This window comes from Aulonocara stuartgranti (assembly GCF_965226115.1).
Source record: "Aulonocara stuartgranti genome assembly, chromosome: 3".
NCBI classification, from domain to species: domain Eukaryota; kingdom Metazoa; phylum Chordata; class Actinopteri; order Cichliformes; family Cichlidae; genus Aulonocara; species Aulonocara stuartgranti.
The window spans coordinates 24,213,577-24,231,599 of NC_138941.1; the positions used below are offsets into that span (position 1 = coordinate 24,213,577).

The 18,023-nt window shown below is 40.5% G+C and overlaps 2 protein-coding genes across 2 annotated transcripts; one reads left to right on the forward strand and one right to left on the reverse strand.

Annotated features, from left to right (window-relative positions):
• Positions 1-730: 730 nt before the first annotated feature.
• Positions 731-17,078, reverse strand: zcchc4 (zinc finger, CCHC domain containing 4). The gene is made up of 13 exons (XM_082526457.1): positions 16,889-17,078; positions 9,692-9,810; positions 9,526-9,608; positions 9,138-9,410; positions 8,493-8,573; positions 3,596-3,668; positions 3,363-3,513; positions 2,806-2,906; positions 2,184-2,305; positions 1,495-1,570; positions 1,338-1,389; positions 1,087-1,234; positions 731-976 (listed from the first exon to the last, which is right to left on the reverse strand). Exons 1-13 carry the CDS (start codon positions 16,974-16,976, stop codon positions 853-855), a joined length of 1,491 nt encoding a protein of 496 aa, XP_082382583.1. The 5' UTR covers positions 16,977-17,078; the 3' UTR covers positions 731-852.
• LOC309702055 (E3 ubiquitin-protein ligase TRIM62) lies at positions 3,719-8,435 on the forward strand. The gene is made up of 7 exons (XM_082526458.1): positions 3,719-3,918; positions 4,312-4,530; positions 5,030-5,125; positions 5,266-5,502; positions 5,589-5,608; positions 5,706-5,836; positions 6,543-8,435. The coding sequence occupies exons 1-7, from the start codon at positions 3,829-3,831 to the stop codon at positions 7,139-7,141; spliced, it is 1,392 nt and encodes a 463-aa protein (XP_082382584.1). The 5' UTR covers positions 3,719-3,828; the 3' UTR covers positions 7,142-8,435.
• Positions 17,079-18,023: the final 945 nt, after the last annotated feature.

An 18,023-nucleotide genomic window follows, 5' to 3' on the forward strand; every position in this document is an offset into this window, starting at 1 on the left:
TGAAATACTCAGAAGAGCACTGAAATTTTTTGAGCCATAAAATCTTTAATGTCAGAATACTCTCACAGGAAGAGCTTGTGAAAAGGGAATAACAGGGCAGAAACAAGCCTACAGGTTTAAGTCCAGAGCTCTGAAAAACTTGAGAAAAGCCATTTTTCCTATAGTGAACACAAGGACACGTATTTTAGTGAACTGCAGCATATTCTCTATCCATTTTGCTGCTGCTCTTGGGTTTTCACGTCTTTCAGGAGGTGTATTTGAGCCAATAGCTGCTCCTCTCTAAGCCTGGTGCTGGTCTCTTCCTGTTAAAAGGGAGTTTTTAAATCACCCAACATGCTAAATGCATCTTGTTGACTGTCTGATTGTTGGGGTCTTTCTTAATTTTGTAGGAAATTAAGTTGTAAATGAAATTGGTCTGAATTAGACTAAGTCAAAATGATAAACAGGTGCAATCTACATTATATGGGCAATTAATGCAAAAAGCTTTAGTTGCACCTATAGGTTGCACTGTACACTAGCTGGCCCTGGAAAAACCTGCAGCGTTACAGATCAAAAAGGACTGATTACTGCTCTTTGTTTCTGTACTGGCTGAAGGTGATAAGCTAGTATTTTGAGAACACTTGAATACAAAGCCATATTATGTGGATGTGAAATTTAGCTGTGGACCTGGAAACCTCCACAGAAAGCTTTACTTGTCAGTTCAGCATTTAAAGAAAAGTACAAACCAAACTCTCCCTTCAAGTTTTATTCTGTTACAACACTTTAAACCACTGCCAAAAAAAACCATGCTGAAAAGGAAAAAAATATTGCTTTGGATTGCACAGCTGAGAAGGTACTGCCTGACTACTGAAGTCACAGAGACTTTCCAGCCAACAACTTTGCTCTGCGAGCTGCACCAGACTTCCTCTTTGCTTTAAGTCTGAGGAGGGACTGGGGGGATCCTTTTTTTCCTCCAACTTTGGCTTTGGTCCGATGTCTGGAGTAGTAAAACACAGACGAGCAAGTTAAGACGTGTAAATATTAAATCTTACGGGTAGAGTGGAGTGACAAGATTTATCCCTTAACAGGAACAGATCCCTGGCTCACCTGTTGAACCTGTGTGTGTGTTTGACAGAGCAGTCTTTACGTTTGTGCTCTGGGCTTCCGCAGTTAAAGCAGCCCTCCTTCCCTTCACGGGTGGTACATGGGTGGTCTGGCAGGGCACAACGGCCACAGGACTGGCAGTGCTCCCAGGCTTACAGGAAAGATATTTAAATAAATTCACAAGAAATATATGGGAAGTGTGACGTGAAATCAGTAACTGCACATCAGTTTGCATCTGTGATTAATCGACCTACACGGTTTCACACATTTCACACAGGTTGAGCAGTGCTTCCATTCTCGGCCGTCCTGCAAACACAGAAAATACAGGTTGTGACATGCAAAGATTCAACGGAAACTTGATGCAGTGCCTTTTCAGTTTAAAAATAAAATGCAGTCACACGAGTTTCGTACCTTGGATGGGCAGAGGTTGCATTTCGCACAGTGTTTGTTCAGGGATGAGACATATCTCTCACATAAAGGGCAAAATCTAAAAACGAGAGGGTCATTCACAAATTAAACACTTTAAATTCAAATGTGCAGAGTTGCTTAAATACACACAAAAGACAGACAGACGTCTGACAGTTTGTGTTTCACAAAACTCTCATGTGTTTATGCATTTTATTAACTGCACAAGGAAAACCTGGAGTTGGCGGTATGAGCTGTTCATTTCTTCACATATGAAAGTCTTGAAAATACCAAAATAAAAACGCCAACCCCATTTTTAAAATGAAGCTGAGGGATTAATGACAAATAACACCAATGAATTCATGCATCCATTAGTTTCCCCATTAAACTGCCTTCTTAACTTTGTGCTAAATGTGATATCTTTAATTAAACACTTTTAAATGTAGCTCATAACTTTGCCCTTTTTATGGCGATGATTTTCTTACAGTTGAGAAAATTAACAGATGATTTTTATTCTCCACAGTTAACCAAAAACATGACTTTGGTCAGTCTATGCTCAAGCCCTTTTAGTTAACATCAAATCACAAACCGATAACAATCTATTCAAATGTTTTATCACATATACTTTAAGACATTCTCATCTCCAACATTATTTCTGAACACGTCTGGATTTAACTGAGTGAACATGTAGTAACCTGTAACCTTCCTCTTTGGGAAGGATGATGTCTCTGGGTGAAAGATTAGTGAAGAGTCTGACAGGAGACTGTTTTCTGCCCATCTTTCCATGTTTATACAGAGGATGGTTGTCATAGTCCACCTGGTTCAAAAGAAAAACTGAAAATTTTAAAACTGAAATTTCATTACTTCTAGTTCTAAATCTTTTATTTGTTTTTGTGACCATAATATTCCACTGTAAAGTGCACTGAAATATTTAATAAATAAAGTAAGCTCGAGGATCTAGGGAAAGTGGAGCATTGATAAAAAGCATAGCCTTGATTCGGTTTGTAGTCTAATAACAGTAACTATGTGTGAGTCAGCATGCTGCAGCTGAAGCAGGAGCCAAAAACACATTTTAAATAACTTCAATTTAAGAATGCGCATAAATTGTTGTCTCTATGTCACATTTGATTGATAAACATAAATAATAAGGGGTAGAGTACGAGTCAGTGGAACTTTTCATTCGACAAAATTATGAGTGTCTATGCAAGTAAATATTATAGCGCATCACTTAATGTTATTAGTTTAGAAAAACCTAAAGCTATACGTACGCAGAGAGTAATATTAGCTGATGACTCTAAACTGCTGCCTTGCTGTTACCTGGTAATCCAACATGCTGAATGATGGGAAACACTCCAGTATCCGAGGCTCAAAGAAATAAGGGAAGACCCAGATCATGGGCATGTTAGCATTACTGCTGTCTGCACACACAAACACAACATGCATGCTACAGTCAAACACTAGATTTCTTCATTTAAAGTAATAGTTCTAATAGTAAACAAAAAGTCTCTTTCCTTGAGCCATGCAATGACTTGCTGCTACTATAACTTTAGCTTAACCCTAACCTGCAGAGAAAAGGATTGTAAGCAAATCTACAGTCTTTGCTTCTTTTAGCTCGTTTTGCTGTTAGTCTGTATAATTTAAAGTCTTACACTTCTCAACCAACCTCCTTTCCAACACCCAATAGAGCTTCTAAATGTATCTTAATGCTGCTCCACTTTGTGTGTCTGCTAACATGTTAGCCATATCAACTTTAAATTATGATAACATTTTAGCATAAAGTTTTGTTTTTGCATCTTATACCTATTAAAAAAAAGACACAAGTCATAAATATAAAAAGAAACAATTAATTCTGAAAGTTCCACAGCGGTGCTGACCAGAGCTCTGCAACTTCTTCCATGTGTGAGATAGCAGAGAGAAACTGTTGGCCAGGGGCTTCACCAGACCACCAAACGGAGGGTCGGCTACCATTGCCACCTTCTCCCCGTCAGACTCTCTGAGGAAGTTCTTCAGGGTTGCACTGGATGACTGATAAGAGAGAAGGCTTTATCAAACTCGGCTGTTGATGGAAAGTTTGACTGAACTAGCAGGACATCAGCTCAACTCCTACCTCTCCACCAAAGAAGTGATGGTTAAACATGTTGTAATGACAGAACTCATCTTGACTGTAGAACTGAGCATACCTGAAACAGAAAGATTTTGTTTGGCTTTTTATTATGCAACAGACTGTTCAGTGCTTCCGGACGCTGGTTAAAAAAAAAAGAGAACAAGTTTGAGCCTATTGACGACTGGTATACAGCACATTAGGTAACAACACAGCAGGGAAGGATAAGGTGTCTGACTATGTGCTGCAAGCTGAAGCTTGTTACCCAGGAACATACCCATCCTGCACTTCTAGCACAACGTTACAGAAACAAACAGCAGCGAACTCAGGTAAGAAGTTCTTAAAACAACATTATTTGATAATGGTTAAAGAATATCCTTTAGTCCAGATATGCTGCCTTATTAAACAGTACACAACAGAACAGACTCGTCTCTTTGAAACTTGAATAAAAAAAACAAACATTGGATTTAATTATTATTATTTTATTTAAATTATTACAGTAGGTCAGACTTGGAACTCTGATCTGGAATAGATTTTTGGTAAAGGCTTGGCATGAAATGACAGGTTTTCTCGAACTTTTCATAGCCCTGACGAGTTAATTTAATCTATACACACACAAATACACAGCAGAAGCTAATTCCAAGAAAGTGCTTTTTTAAATAAAAGGTAAATGAGAGAATGACTTATGTAGAAATGTAATCTGTTTTTATTGTTTTGTTCAGTCCTCAGAAATGGCAGAAAGAGAGTCGTGCTCCCTCGGTAATGGAACGTCAACAGCCGTTTACACTAATCTTTTAGCGCCCTCTGAAGGCATCCACAGCCTACTGCAAGACGGGCTGAGCTTCACTCCACTGGACGCCAGCAGTGACGGCACTATTCAACCTTTTTCTCGTTCACCCAAACTACAGCGTAAGGCTGCCAAAACCGCACAACCCTCTCAGGTACAGATGTTTTGATTGGCTGGAACATACACCAATCGGCTATAGCATTAAAACTAGCTGCTAAATATTAATAAGTCGCTCTAGTGCTGCCAATCTCCATAAACCCGGCTTGTGGATTAACATCTTGTAGGTCAGGGGTGGGGGAACTCCAGGGCGCGAATACAATGCTGCATGAAGTATTTACTCTGTGATTCTTACACACAGACTTTAGAGATTTTACCACTATCTACGCATGGGTCATAGGCCATAATGACTGTGACCTAATCAAGGCAACACTGTGCATTTTCTCTCTATAAAACTTTTCTTTATTCGAGAGCTCAGCAACCAGCAGCCCCAAAAAAAGAAAAGGAATACTGTCATATAAATCTCAGTTTAGTGTCGAACTCTTTAAAGAACAGCAGGAACTGATTAACAAGTATGACGGGATAGATAGATCATAGAATCATCAGGTGCCAAAGACCGATCATTTATGATACAAAAAGTGTCCTGTTGTCTGCAGGAGCAGTTAACCAGACGTATCCAGGAGCTGCAGGCTGAAACGTCCAAGACTAAGGCGCGCATCCAGTCTCTGAAGAAACGCAAGGCCGATCTCTCTGTAAGTAAAAACCTAAAACTACCAGCACTGAAAAATTACCTAATACATTTCTGACCACCAAGTCCAAGGACTGCAAACAGAGCAATGATATATAATAAATCCCTAATAACATGTCCTCTTAATCACGCTCCTTACTGAAGAGGACCACAGAGGTCATGAAGCAGCAGGTTCGAGAGCACTTTGAGAACATGCGGTGCATTTTGAAGCAGGATGAACAGGTGATCCTGGACTCCCTGGAGCTGGACCTGAGGCATACAAGGACCAAGCTGGACCAGGTTCTAAAGAAGTGGGATAACTACCACGACCAGGTCACCAAGAGCATGAGCAGCATACAGAGAACGTTGAGTAAAAGCACCACAGCGAAGGAAGGCGAGCAGGTCTGTTTTACATACAGCTCAATAACAAAGCTATAAGTAGTGTTCTTTTATTTTAACCAGTATTTCTGCTTATGTCTCATCTCAAGGGTCACTCTGAGACTGCAAGGTAAATCGCTGCACCTTTTACCTTTGCTGCTTCATCCCCGTACAGGTCTAAATCACACCTCTGTGCCTCACTTTGATCTTTGTCACCACTCCTCCAGCCTTAAGAAGCCAGACACGTCTGAGAAGGAAATCAGGCTGAATGAAGAGAGATTCGAGAGGCTTCTAAAAACACTCTCCTCCATCTCCAAAAACCTCAAGGCCAGGCTGCAGAGGAAGACTCTACTCTTAGGTACTAAGATGCTTACATCTACATGCTATCAGGCTAACTCATTTACAGCAGCAGAGTGAGTGAAGTTAGGTGTACTTTGGGAGCATGACAGAACAAAGTAGGCCAACCAAGGGATGCTTTATCTGGTTAAAATAACACCAAAAAAAATAAACGTTTTTCTTCCCCCCCCTGCAATCTACAGTAAATGTCTGCTCCAGATTACTCATTTGCTGCATATACAAATAAATCAGTCATTGTGTGAAAAAATGGTTGGATGGTGTTTAGGTCAAACTATAGGTATTGATGATCATGGCATCAAATCCATCAACTCTCAACTTAGTAGATCCAAATAGCCAATATCAGCTGTTTGCTGAGCTGTTGATGCTAATGCACTGAGCCACCAGGTGCTTCTTAATAAGTGTGGATGTTGGCTTTCTACTTATCCATAGTTCCCACATGCATTGGTCTTCTCTCATTAGAAGCATTCCATCAATTCCATATTGTCAGTCCATTTTCATGTATGCTGTGCTCCAGTAGCCCACTTCCTAAGCAATTTGACCTCTCCCCCCATCCCCACCCTGTAACACTAATAACCTGTCAAATCAAATATGCGGCGCCATCTGCTACAATCACGAGTAATAATACATTTGTTTACAATTTGTTTACAGTAACTCTGATAATAACAAAAGATCAAAATCTCATTAACAAATTATTTCATTCTTTTCAGATTCTTTCCCCATAATGATCGACAGGCAGTCTTGCCATAATCTGATCAGAGTGACATCAGAGGGGCGGGGCATGTCCTTCTCTGGCTCTGCTTGCCCAGCTCCAGAACATCCCCTTCAGTTTGATAAGGTATGCTGTGCTCTGGGGTCCTCTCCCATCACAGCAGGTCAGAGTTACTGGGAGGTAAATGTCCGCTGCTGCTCAGCCTGGGCTGTGGGTGTAGCCTATGACACCCTTGAGAGAAAGGGCAATGACAAGGGCGCCAAGCTGGGCCGAAACAGGAACTCATGGTGCGTAGAGTTTCAGAACCGCAATCTGACCGCGTGGCACAACAACCGGCACATATCATGTCAAGGAGTGGGGCAGACTCCAATTAGAAAAGTGGGAGTGTGGGTTAATTATGATAAAGGCCAGCTGATATTTTACGATGCAAAAAACATGGTTGTCCTGCAAAAGTTCTCAGCAGCCATGACACCGGTGTTCGACAGAGCTCATCACCAGTTCACTCAACCCCTGTACCCCGCCATACGCTTCCTGAGACCACCGGACAATCAGGTCTGGCCAAACCACTTGGAGTTTTGTTCCCAGAAGTTTCTGTGATACCATTATCATATTCTACATAAAGTTGTGCTTAGAAGTTTACATATGCTCATCATTGTGATGAATGCTATGAATGCTATATCTTTGAGCTACGTAGAACGATTGTACAGCATAAAAGCTTTAATGACTAAAGGCTCAAATATACACTTAAGTCTTTTAACAGATGGCACTGAAATTATTTTTACCTTGACAGGGCCTGTAAATAATTTGATTAATTGACTACAACTGGTAGTTTATCTTTGCCAGCATAAAAAAAGGATTCTCTTGACAGCACTCATGAGACCAAAACTTAGAACAATGGAAAACTCGGAACTGTAGGTTCTACAAAGGATTATAGATTTACACAAGTTCAGAAAGTCTGATGAAATCATCCCCAAATCTGATTCCAGGGTCATCGGCTCAAATATACACAAGTACATATTTGTGCCTGTATATATGCTTTTGACCTTTGAAGCCTGATCCATGAAATAACTGCTAATTTTTTTTAAAAGATTTATGGAGTGTTTATTTAATCTTTTGGCAATAAAAAAAATGAAATATTTATTTGAACATATGAGTTTTAATTTGTATCACATATGATACACTAGGCATTAAGGGGTAAAAATGTATCTTCTACAATGGTTTCACACTGAGAAAAGATCGATAAAATCTTTTTTTAAAAGTACCCTGACATTCAATGCCCATGATAAGAACATGAAAAAGTCTGACCACACCACTATAACAATGTGGAACATCTAGCCCAGAGGTATTCAATTAAAATTTAAGGAGGTCCAATTAAACAAAACCAGTATTTCTCAAGTAGCCAAATAGTTGTAATGGTATCTGTATATAGTCAACAACTGGCTGTCATTCAACAGTATTTCAAGAATGGCTAAACTTCAGATTCCCACATCCTCCTCCACAGAAGCATAGTGGTAACTTCTCCATAAAGCAACACACAACCTTTCATACAAGTACCTTGAAAAGCTACATAGCAGAATTTAGACTGAGACATAGTAACTAAAGCTACACTACTCAACTGGCTGATGACAGCTGGAATTGGCCTTGATGATCAGGTTGTAATGTCATGAAACGTACTGCCAGTCCATATATATTCGTTCAGTCAGTCCTGAAATCTTCTCTCATTATGAAACATTAGCATCGGTTTCAAATGCCACCATGTTCTGCTCAGTTATCATTCTTTGAAATGCACAAAGAGGGTTTGCAGAATAAACATGTTAGACTCAGTGAAATGCAGTCTAATTCATTCTCACCTTGATTTTATATACACAAAATAGCCTATGTGCAAACACCTGGAACGCTTTATTATATACAGGAAAGCAGCAACTGATGCATAAATTAGCAAACTTACCTAAAGTCAATGTCCAGCAAGAGACTCTTTATTGGCTCAAGCTTTTGCTCCAGATTTTGCAGCTTGATCAGCTCCTGCAGTCTGACCCAAAAGGCAACAATCTCATTACTGATGAAAAACACATCTGTAAGCGTTAAACATTTAAAGCATTTAACTGAGATTTGACTAATCAAAATATTTAGCCTTCAGTATATGACAGTTACACATAATTGATGTATCACCTGTCAAATGCCATACCTACAGTGACCCACGGTGAAGGCAAAATCATGCTGCAGTGGGAATAGACAGAGAGACTTCTCCAAAATTAAGTAGATGCACCTATGGTATGAATTTCAAAATCCTACATTGCCACTTTCTTGAGAATGTGATGTAACAGAAGGTAGTGTTTTTCCAAGGGTGTAGAGATCACAAAGTGTAGTTGTACAGAAAGATGTACATTAGCAGAGAGGACTTGGTTAGTGTGTTTCCATCATCATAGTTGAGCTCGTCACAGTCAAATTAGAAACCTTAGGTTACATAATGGCTCCATTTCTGCTTTAAGTCACCAGATGAACTGATTCATCGAGGCAGTTCAGACAAGATGCTTCACTATAACCGAGACAAATTTTCTGATACATTCAAAGGTCACACTTGTGTCTGTCTCACCTGGGTGTGCCCACACACAGTATTTTCCTGTATCCCAGACCTGCTAAAGTATCCAAGAGAAAGTTTGCACTGCGGTCCGTGAAAAGGTACTGTGCGTTGCTCTTCTTGTTGTTCAGGGGACGCAACAGTGCACTGGGCCTCCTCAGCTGTGCTGCAGTAATGGGAGTGGATATGTGAGCAGAGTGAAGGCTGTGCTCGTCTGGCAGGAGCAGAATCTGACAGTCCTGACAGAACTTCTTCTCGTCCAGAGGGAGCGAGACAAACTTTTGAAATCTGAAGGACAAGATACAAATATCCTAAAAGTCATCCCATACAAAATCAGCATTAAATAAATAAAATGAAGCTTTATAAACAGCCTAAGATAAGCAAAATGAGTATAAAATCTCACCTGCTGCAGTACTCCTTATGGGGGAAAGGGGGCCTCGTTGACTGGCTCTCTGCTTCTCTGGCCAGCAGCCTGGCTTCTGAAACCTTTGACGCAAGTGAATTGAAACAAACTGATCGATGTCTTACATCGTTTTATCATGAGCTCTGGAATTTTCCAGTAAGCCTACCTTTTCATCTTCCCACTGAAAGAAGTTGCAGTATTTTCTATCTCGACAGGCCGAACATGCATAAAACCTCCGACTTTTTTCTCCTCCTTTACAAACCTTCTCAAACAGCAAGGTAGGACCTGACAAAATATACAAAGTTGTTAAAAGTTTGTTATATTCCACAGAGAAGAATAATATGGGTCATTTCTAACCCCAGAAGGTCACACAAACATGGGCTAAAGTCTTCAGCTCACCTGTTCATTAAACAGAAATATTTAATCGCCCAATAGCATGGCAGTAACTAAATGTATTTAAAGTTTTGAAATTCAAACTGAGCATAAAAATCGTAAAGAAAAGTAATTTAAGTCACTTTGAATGTAGCATAGTTGGTGTTCCCACTGAGACAACCATCTCTAGGGTTTACAGAAAACGGTCAGTACTTTGTGCCAAACTGCTTCCCTGATGGCGTTGAAGCCAGAGAAGAATAGTTAATCTGCTTTTAGCTGACCGTGGCATGCAAAAGAGCATGTCTGAATGCACAACATAATACCTCAGCAGGTGCCTCTCCTTTCAGCTAAGAACAGGTAAGTGAGTCTACAAAACTTTGAGCATGGTCTCACAAATTTGGAAAAACATTGGCTGGTCTGATGACTTAAGAATTCTACAGCGATGTTTGGACAGCAAAATTTGGTGTAAGTAACATGAAGTGATGGGTGCATGTGCTTTGTATCAACAGTTCAGGGAGCTGCTGCTGTTATGATGTGGGAGCTTATTTTCTTGGCACACTTGGGCTCCCTAGTACCAGCTGATAATTTAAACACCACAGCCTACTCCAGTTCTGCCACCTTGTCCATTCTCTTATGGCTGCTCCCAGCAGGATAGCGAGCCGTGTCACAAAGTTTGGATAATCTCAAACTGGTTTCTTGAACCTCACAATGAGTTCAGTCTACTCAAATGGCCCGAGAGCACCATAGAGATGTGGTCAAACGATGTATAGCAGACAACTGCGACTGCAACCAAAATATGTGAGAAATGTTTTCTGCACCAGGCACGTGCAGGGGGGGGGGGGGGGGGGGGGGGGCTAGAGGGGCTTGAGCACCCGCCCCTTTCCTGATGGGTGCCCAAAGTGCCCTTTTGTTGAGGCAACTTTTTAAAAAAAAAATTATTATTATTATTATTTTTTTATGTGTGTGTGCGTGCGTGCGGAGTCCTGTCTGTGCCCCTCAACAATAATATTTAACTATTAATCACAGTTTTGCTAAATAAAAGGATCTGGCTTGCATCAGTCACATGATCACATTTAACCAATGATCGCCCTTGACGGCAGAACGCGCTGGTTACGAGCCGGGAACGAGCTCACAAAGAGCACGCGCATTTTTAGCGGTCCGGAGCAGCAGAGTGAAGCTGACCCCCCACCCACTTGAAACGTAAAGGCAAATAGGCGGAGCGGTTAGTGCTACGTTTGTGCAGATTTGTGCAGGTAAAATTAGCGTTTGTGCTGCTACGGTTTCCGAGATATTAAACTTTATTTTATAGGTCATTCAAAGGTCACCATCCCCCCAGACTGCTCCAAAACGGGCCAAAATGGTCTACTTTTTTAGTGCTACGTTTGTGCTGATTTGTGCAGGTAAAATTAGCGTTTGTGCTGCTTCTGTTTTAAAGATATTAATGAAAATGAAAAGGTCAACCAGCCCCCCCACATTACCCAAATCCAACAAAAGTGGTATCAAACGTTTGTGCTACGTTTGTGCTGGTTTGTGCTGCAAAGATTTTCGTTTGTGCTGCTATCATTTTAAAGATATTAATAACAATTTCTAGAGGTCATCAGAGGTCAACCAGCCCCCCCACATTAATTAAATCAAACAAAATGGCTGTCAATCAACTGTGCTACGTTTGTGCTGGTTTGTGCTGCTAAAATTTTCGTTTGTGCTGCTTCTGTTTTAAAGATATTAATGAAAATGTAAAGGTCAAAAGGTCAACCAGCCCCCCCACATTACCCAAATCAAACAAAAGTGGTATCAAACGTTTGTGCTACGTTTGTGCTGGTTTGTGCTGCAGAAATTTTTGTTTGTGCCGTTATTATTTTAAAGATATTAACAAAAATTTCTAGAGGTCAACCAGCCCCCCCATATTAATGGAATCAAACAAAATTGATGTCAAACGTTTGTGCTGGTTTGTCCTGCAAAAATGCTTGTTTGTGCTGCTAACATTTTAAAATTTTTAATAAAATAACGTCTTGATGCGTGCTTAATCATCCAGGTAAGTAAATCCCAAAAGGTTGATTCTGTTCATCTGGACATTTTCAGTTGGAGAAACGTTTCGTCACTCATCCAAGTGACTTCTTCAGTCTCAGCTGACTGCAGGTTTCCCCAACCTTATAAACACCCGTGAGTGAAGTTGCCCCCCCTACCTTCTTCAAATCGAACAAAATTGATGTCAAACATTTGTCCTGCAAATTATTTTGTTTGTGCAGGTTATGTTTCCCTAATTTTATAAACAGTACATGTACAGTGAGAGAGAGATGTTACATCTGTCTTCACTTGCATCCCAGTCATAGAAGCGTTGGAGGTCGTTCATAAGAGATTACAGGATCATCCCAACCTCAGCAACAGGACCACTCTCAGCACTGATCAGTTGTGTTTGCTTTTGGAACTGTGTCTTAATTCCACCTATTTTGCATAAGGGTCAGTACAGGCAGAAATCTAGGTGTGCCATGGGTTCCCACAGGCCCCTGCTCAAAGTCAACAAACCAGTTCGTAAGCAGGTACAGGTGTGGCCAGAAGGGTCCTCAGAGGGACTGCTTTTCTACCACAGGCCGCCACACACGACAACACCACAGACTTTCAGGAATATACAGAAACTGTCACTGCCTACATCCCAAAATGCGTCGATGATGTCACAGAGACCAGGACTATCACTGTCTGGGCCAATCAGAAACCATGGCTCACAGGTCAGGTTTAAATGCTCCTAAAGTTGAAAAATGCAAGCCTTCAGAGCCGGAATTAGGTGAGTCTAAGAACAGCAAGGGCAAACCTGTCACGTGGCATCAGTTACAGCAAAGCTTCAGCGACAGCAGAGATACTTGGAGGCAGTGGCAAGGAATACAAACCATCACAGACTACAAGCCCACTCTACAGACCGTGGTGACACAATCCCCAGACAGTGTGTGGAGATCCCTCCACCATCATTACTGAACCCAAGAAGTCATCTATCTCCTGCTTTAAGGACTACCGTCCTGTCAAACTCACCTCCATCATTATTAAGTTAAGTGCTTTGAACGGTTAGTCATGCATCAAATCAAATTATTGCTTTCCCCCAACCTGGATCCATTTCAGTTCGCATACCGGTCAAAACGCTCAACCGATGATGGAATTTCAACTGCCCCTCACTCAGCTCTCACACATCTGAACCCACGACGAGATCTACTACAGGGGTGAAGTTAACCATCTGCCAGAGTGGTACAGCAACAACAACCTGTCCCTGAATGTGGAGAAGACCAACAGCGACTCTACTTCCTCTGCAAACTGAGAAGCACAAGAGATTCAACCCCCATTATGAGCACCTTTTACAGAGGCACAGTTGAGAGTATCCTCACCAGCTGCATCACTGTGTGGTATGACTCCTGCATTGGGTTCTGCAGGAAAAAATGACAACGGGTAGTGAGAGCAGCTGAGAGCATTGTGGGGACCTCTCTTGCCTCCCTCCCCAGGAGATCTACTGCACCTGCCTAATCTGGAAGTTCGTCTCCATTACAGGTGACTCCACTCATCCCTTCAACAGCGTCTTCAGTTTGCTGCCATCAGGAAGGATACTGAAGAGCCTCCGGGCCAGAACCAGCAGACTGAGAGACAGCTTCGTCCATCGGGCTGTCAGGATGCCGACCATCTCTGAATCGAGAAGGGGGGCCCAAGGGTACATCTTTCGCCATCCTACAATGCTGTGATTGTAGCCATTCCCCACTTTCTGTGAATGGTACTCATGGCCATTGATCAATAGGCTTTGATTAGTTGTCATTGATCAATGGTCATAAGAATTTGCATACTAACAATCATGGAATTAACCCCCCGGCACATTGTTCATTCAGTGGCGCTAGTTTCCTTCACTATGCAAATGTACTGTTTATATGGTTGGGGAAACCTGCAGTCAGCTGAGACTGAAGAAGTCACTTGGATGAGTGACGAAACGTTTCTCCAACTGAAAATGTCCAGATGAACAGAATCAACCTTTTGGGATTTACTTACCTGGATGATTAAGCACGCATCAAGACGTTATTTTATTAAAAATTTTAAAATGTTAGCAGCACAAACAAGCATTTTTGCAGGACAAACCAGCACAAACGTTTGACATCAATTTTGTTTGATTCCATTAATATGGGGGGGCTGGTTGACCTCTAGAAATTTTTGTTAATATCTTTAAAATAATAACGGCACAAACAAAAATTTCTGCAGCACAAACCAGCACAAACGTAGCACAAACGTTTGATACCACTTTTGTTTGATTTGGGTAATGTGGGGGGGCTGGTTGACCTTTTGACCTTTACATTTTCATTAATATCTTTAAAACAGAAGCAGCACAAACGAAAATTTTAGCAGCACAAACCAGCACAAACGTAGCACAGTTGATTGACAGCCATTTTGTTTGATTTAATTAATGTGGGGGGGCTGGTTGACCTCTGATGACCTCTAGAAATTGTTATTAATATCTTTAAAATGATAGCAGCACAAACGAAAATCTTTGCAGCACAAACCAGCACAAACGTAGCACAAACGTTTGATACCACTTTTGTTGGATTTGGGTAATGTGGGGGGGCTGGTTGACCTTTTCATTTTCATTAATATCTTTAAAACAGAAGCAGCACAAACGCTAATTTTACCTGCACAAATCAGCACAAACGTAGCACTAAAAAAGTAGACCATTTTGGCCCGTTTTGGAGCAGTCTGGGGGGATGGTGACCTTTGAATGACCTATAAAATAAAGTTTAATATCTCGGAAACCGTAGCAGCACAAACGCTAATTTTACCTGCACAAATCTGCACAAACGTAGCACTAACCGCTCCGCCTATTTGCCTTTACGTTTCAAGTGGGTGGGGGGTCAGCTTCACTCTGCTGTCCGGAGCTGTAGGAGAGACACAGACTGATGCAACAAAACCAGTAAGTAGGTGTACAGCGTGCACTGTAGTGTATAGCACCCAGGAGTATTGGCTTATTACGTACACGTTGGTAAGCTGTCTTCTAGCAACTGACGAACTGAAACAAACGAGCGTGCTGTGTGTGCAACAGCGCGACAAACATTACCTGTCCTTTTATTAACTGCACAAGTAGTGCTGGTCACAGCTGCTGGCTACCTGTGTAAGGCTGTCATGGGTCTGTAGCTCTGTCACCGTTTTTGGGAACATATTTAGTTTTAAAGTATTTAGAAACATATTTAGTTTTAAAGTATTTATAAACATATTTAGTTTTAAAGTAAGTTACAGAGCTTTTCCTGCCTTTCTGGAGGGATTATATTTCACTAAAAAACGATCTAATATGCATGTCCACATAATAATTATTATAATATATTTAAAAACACAAGCTGTATTTTAAAGAACATACATTAAGAAGCAGATTATATTAGATTTATATTTTAAATAAGACAAAATTTGGATTTTACAGTAGTGAAATTATTGTATCTCTACAGTTTTAAAAATGTAATAAGCTTTGCCCTGCACAGAGTGGATAGTGAAACAAATGGAATCATCATAATGACATTATTTCATATTTATTACTTCCCCCTCCTCATTGCTTTATTATTGTAGCTCTAGTAATAAATAATAATGTAAGGATTCTGGATCAGCACCGTGATGCCCATAGTATATACAGTATTCTGAAGAAGATCTAAAATGTCACTGTGTGTGCGTGCATGTGTGTGTTTTATGTATATGGATTTTTAACATTGTGCAGACATGCCTGGTAAGGACATGAGGAGGAAACAGTAGGAGCTGTGTGAGGCTACTAAAGGCAGGGCTATAACATTTTTCTGTCATCATTTTATTATAGATTAAGTGCAGGAGTTGTTAGGTGTGGATAATTAGATTATAGTTTATTGCAATAGCAAGTTGTGCCTTGTTCTCAGATAGACAGCAAGTGCAGAGTGATATATGAAATGATGGGATGGAAGGAAGAAGAGAAGCAAAGAGTGATTCACAGGCAGAGCCTAAATTATTTCTCACAGTTTTTGTTGCCTTATGGTTCCAAGCGCTGTCACCAATCTTTGCATTTTGTTATTATCTCATGACACTTGTTTAATCAGCTACCATCTCTCCTATGGACTTTTTAATGTCTACAGTCTCAGATCAACACAGCCCTGCCCTTCCCATATTAGATTCTTGATGAATGTGTGTTGTTGTTATTCAGCCTGGTTCAATGTGCCCCTTTTTAACTTTGAGCACCCGCCCCTTTAAACCTCTCTGCACGGCCCTGTTCTGCACCCTGCAGTATGTGTGGCACAAAGAATCAAAGCAATTTTAAAGGGAAAAGAAAGTCCCCAAAAGTTGATTCTGTTCATCTGGACGGAGCGTTTTCAGTGGGAGAAACGTTTCGTCATCATCCAAGTGACGTCTTCCGTCTCAGCTGACTGCAGGTTTCCCCAGACTTAAACAGTACATTTGCATAATGACTGAAACCAGCCCACTGAAGGAACAAAGGTCATAATTATGCAAATTCTCGTGACCATTGATCAACAACCACTGATCACTGAAAAAGAAAGTCCAAACCGGTCGTGCCAAGGTACGTATCCACGACGGAATTTGTTCCCCCAGCGTGGGGAGCTGTAACTTTGCTGTATAAAGAGCTAACATCTCCAAAATTTCAGGAGTAGTTAGTCATTATAAGAAGTGTTTGTGAACTAAAAATGAAGAATGAGAGATACCGTTTGTCCGTGATTTGGACAACCCAGTGGATGCTGGAGACGAAGGGTAAACAAACTCTGTCGGAGATGCCTTCCTTGGCACGACACCTGTAAGCGTGTGTACTATATACACATGTACACATGTAGTAGATTTCATTTTCAGAAATACACCCCTATTACTGCTAGCTACTATAGGCAGGATATATTAAAATACCTTGATTACATGTATAATATCATCACAGACAATCTTGTTCTAAGTATATCAATAAAAAGGCTAAGCAACTTTAAAATAAGACATCAAACTCAGTTTGGCTTACTCTAAGTAAACTTACCATGAGAACAACACGGGGCTGTTTTCCCGCCCTCACCGAGAATAACTTCTATTCCGTAACTGTTGCCATATTCCTCGTTTACATCCATTCTGTCGATTTTATGCAACAACAAAGTTTAGCTTTAAACCTTTCAACATGATGGCGTGCCCATGAAGCCCTTTTCTTGTCGCGGAGATATGACGTCACAACCACGTTGTCGCAGAAGGCAAAACAAAAGCTGAAATAAGCTCATTGGTCCAGTTTACTTTGATGATGACTGAAATTGTTGTCAAAATTTACGAATTTCAGTTGTGTGGGGTTAATTGTATTGGTAGTGGTTAATAGGAGTAAGATCATGATAAAATCCGATGTGTTATCGATATATTTTAGGAATTTATGCTATTGTATGGAGTGACTTTAATTCACATGCAAAATCATAATTTATTTTATAATTAATTGGACATTGATTGTCCAAGGAGCAGTAGTTTAAAAAAAATCATTAAATATATTAGTGTTGAACCACAGAACCCTTTCCTTACCTGTATATTTAGCAATAGATTTATTTCAAATTAGAATGAATTTTTGTGAAATAAGTATTCAAAAACAAAGACGACTTTTACAATGAGGTTTCTTTATACCAGGAGGAATGTAGTCCACCGCTGGATACTCTGTCATTACACGGCGGGTTTTCTTTAAGAAAAATACAATTCCCATAAATTCCGAGCCATGAGCGCAGTGGCGCTGTCAGCTGGATGCTGAAGCTTCAAGAGACAACACTGCCGCTGTTACCTAAATCCAAACAGGAAGCTTGCAGTTTATGTCTTCAAAGTAAAATACATTTTAGTGAAATAAGAAGGAATCGATCATCTCCAAATGTTTTCTTTTATTTGAGTGATGGAAAAACTCTCCCGAGACGCTTACCCCTAAAATCTAAACAGAATAACAAGTTCCAACAAAAACATTTGCCAGTATTTATTTGTTATACATATATTCCATATATTTATTATATTTTCAGATCAAATTCGCACAAACAGAGAGTAAAAAGTAGCTTTGGGATTCCCAGTAGCCCAGATATAAAGGTCGCATTTCTGCTACATTTTATAACATAGAGCACAGATACGCTACTTAACCGTCAGCGTTCAAACTGACATTTATT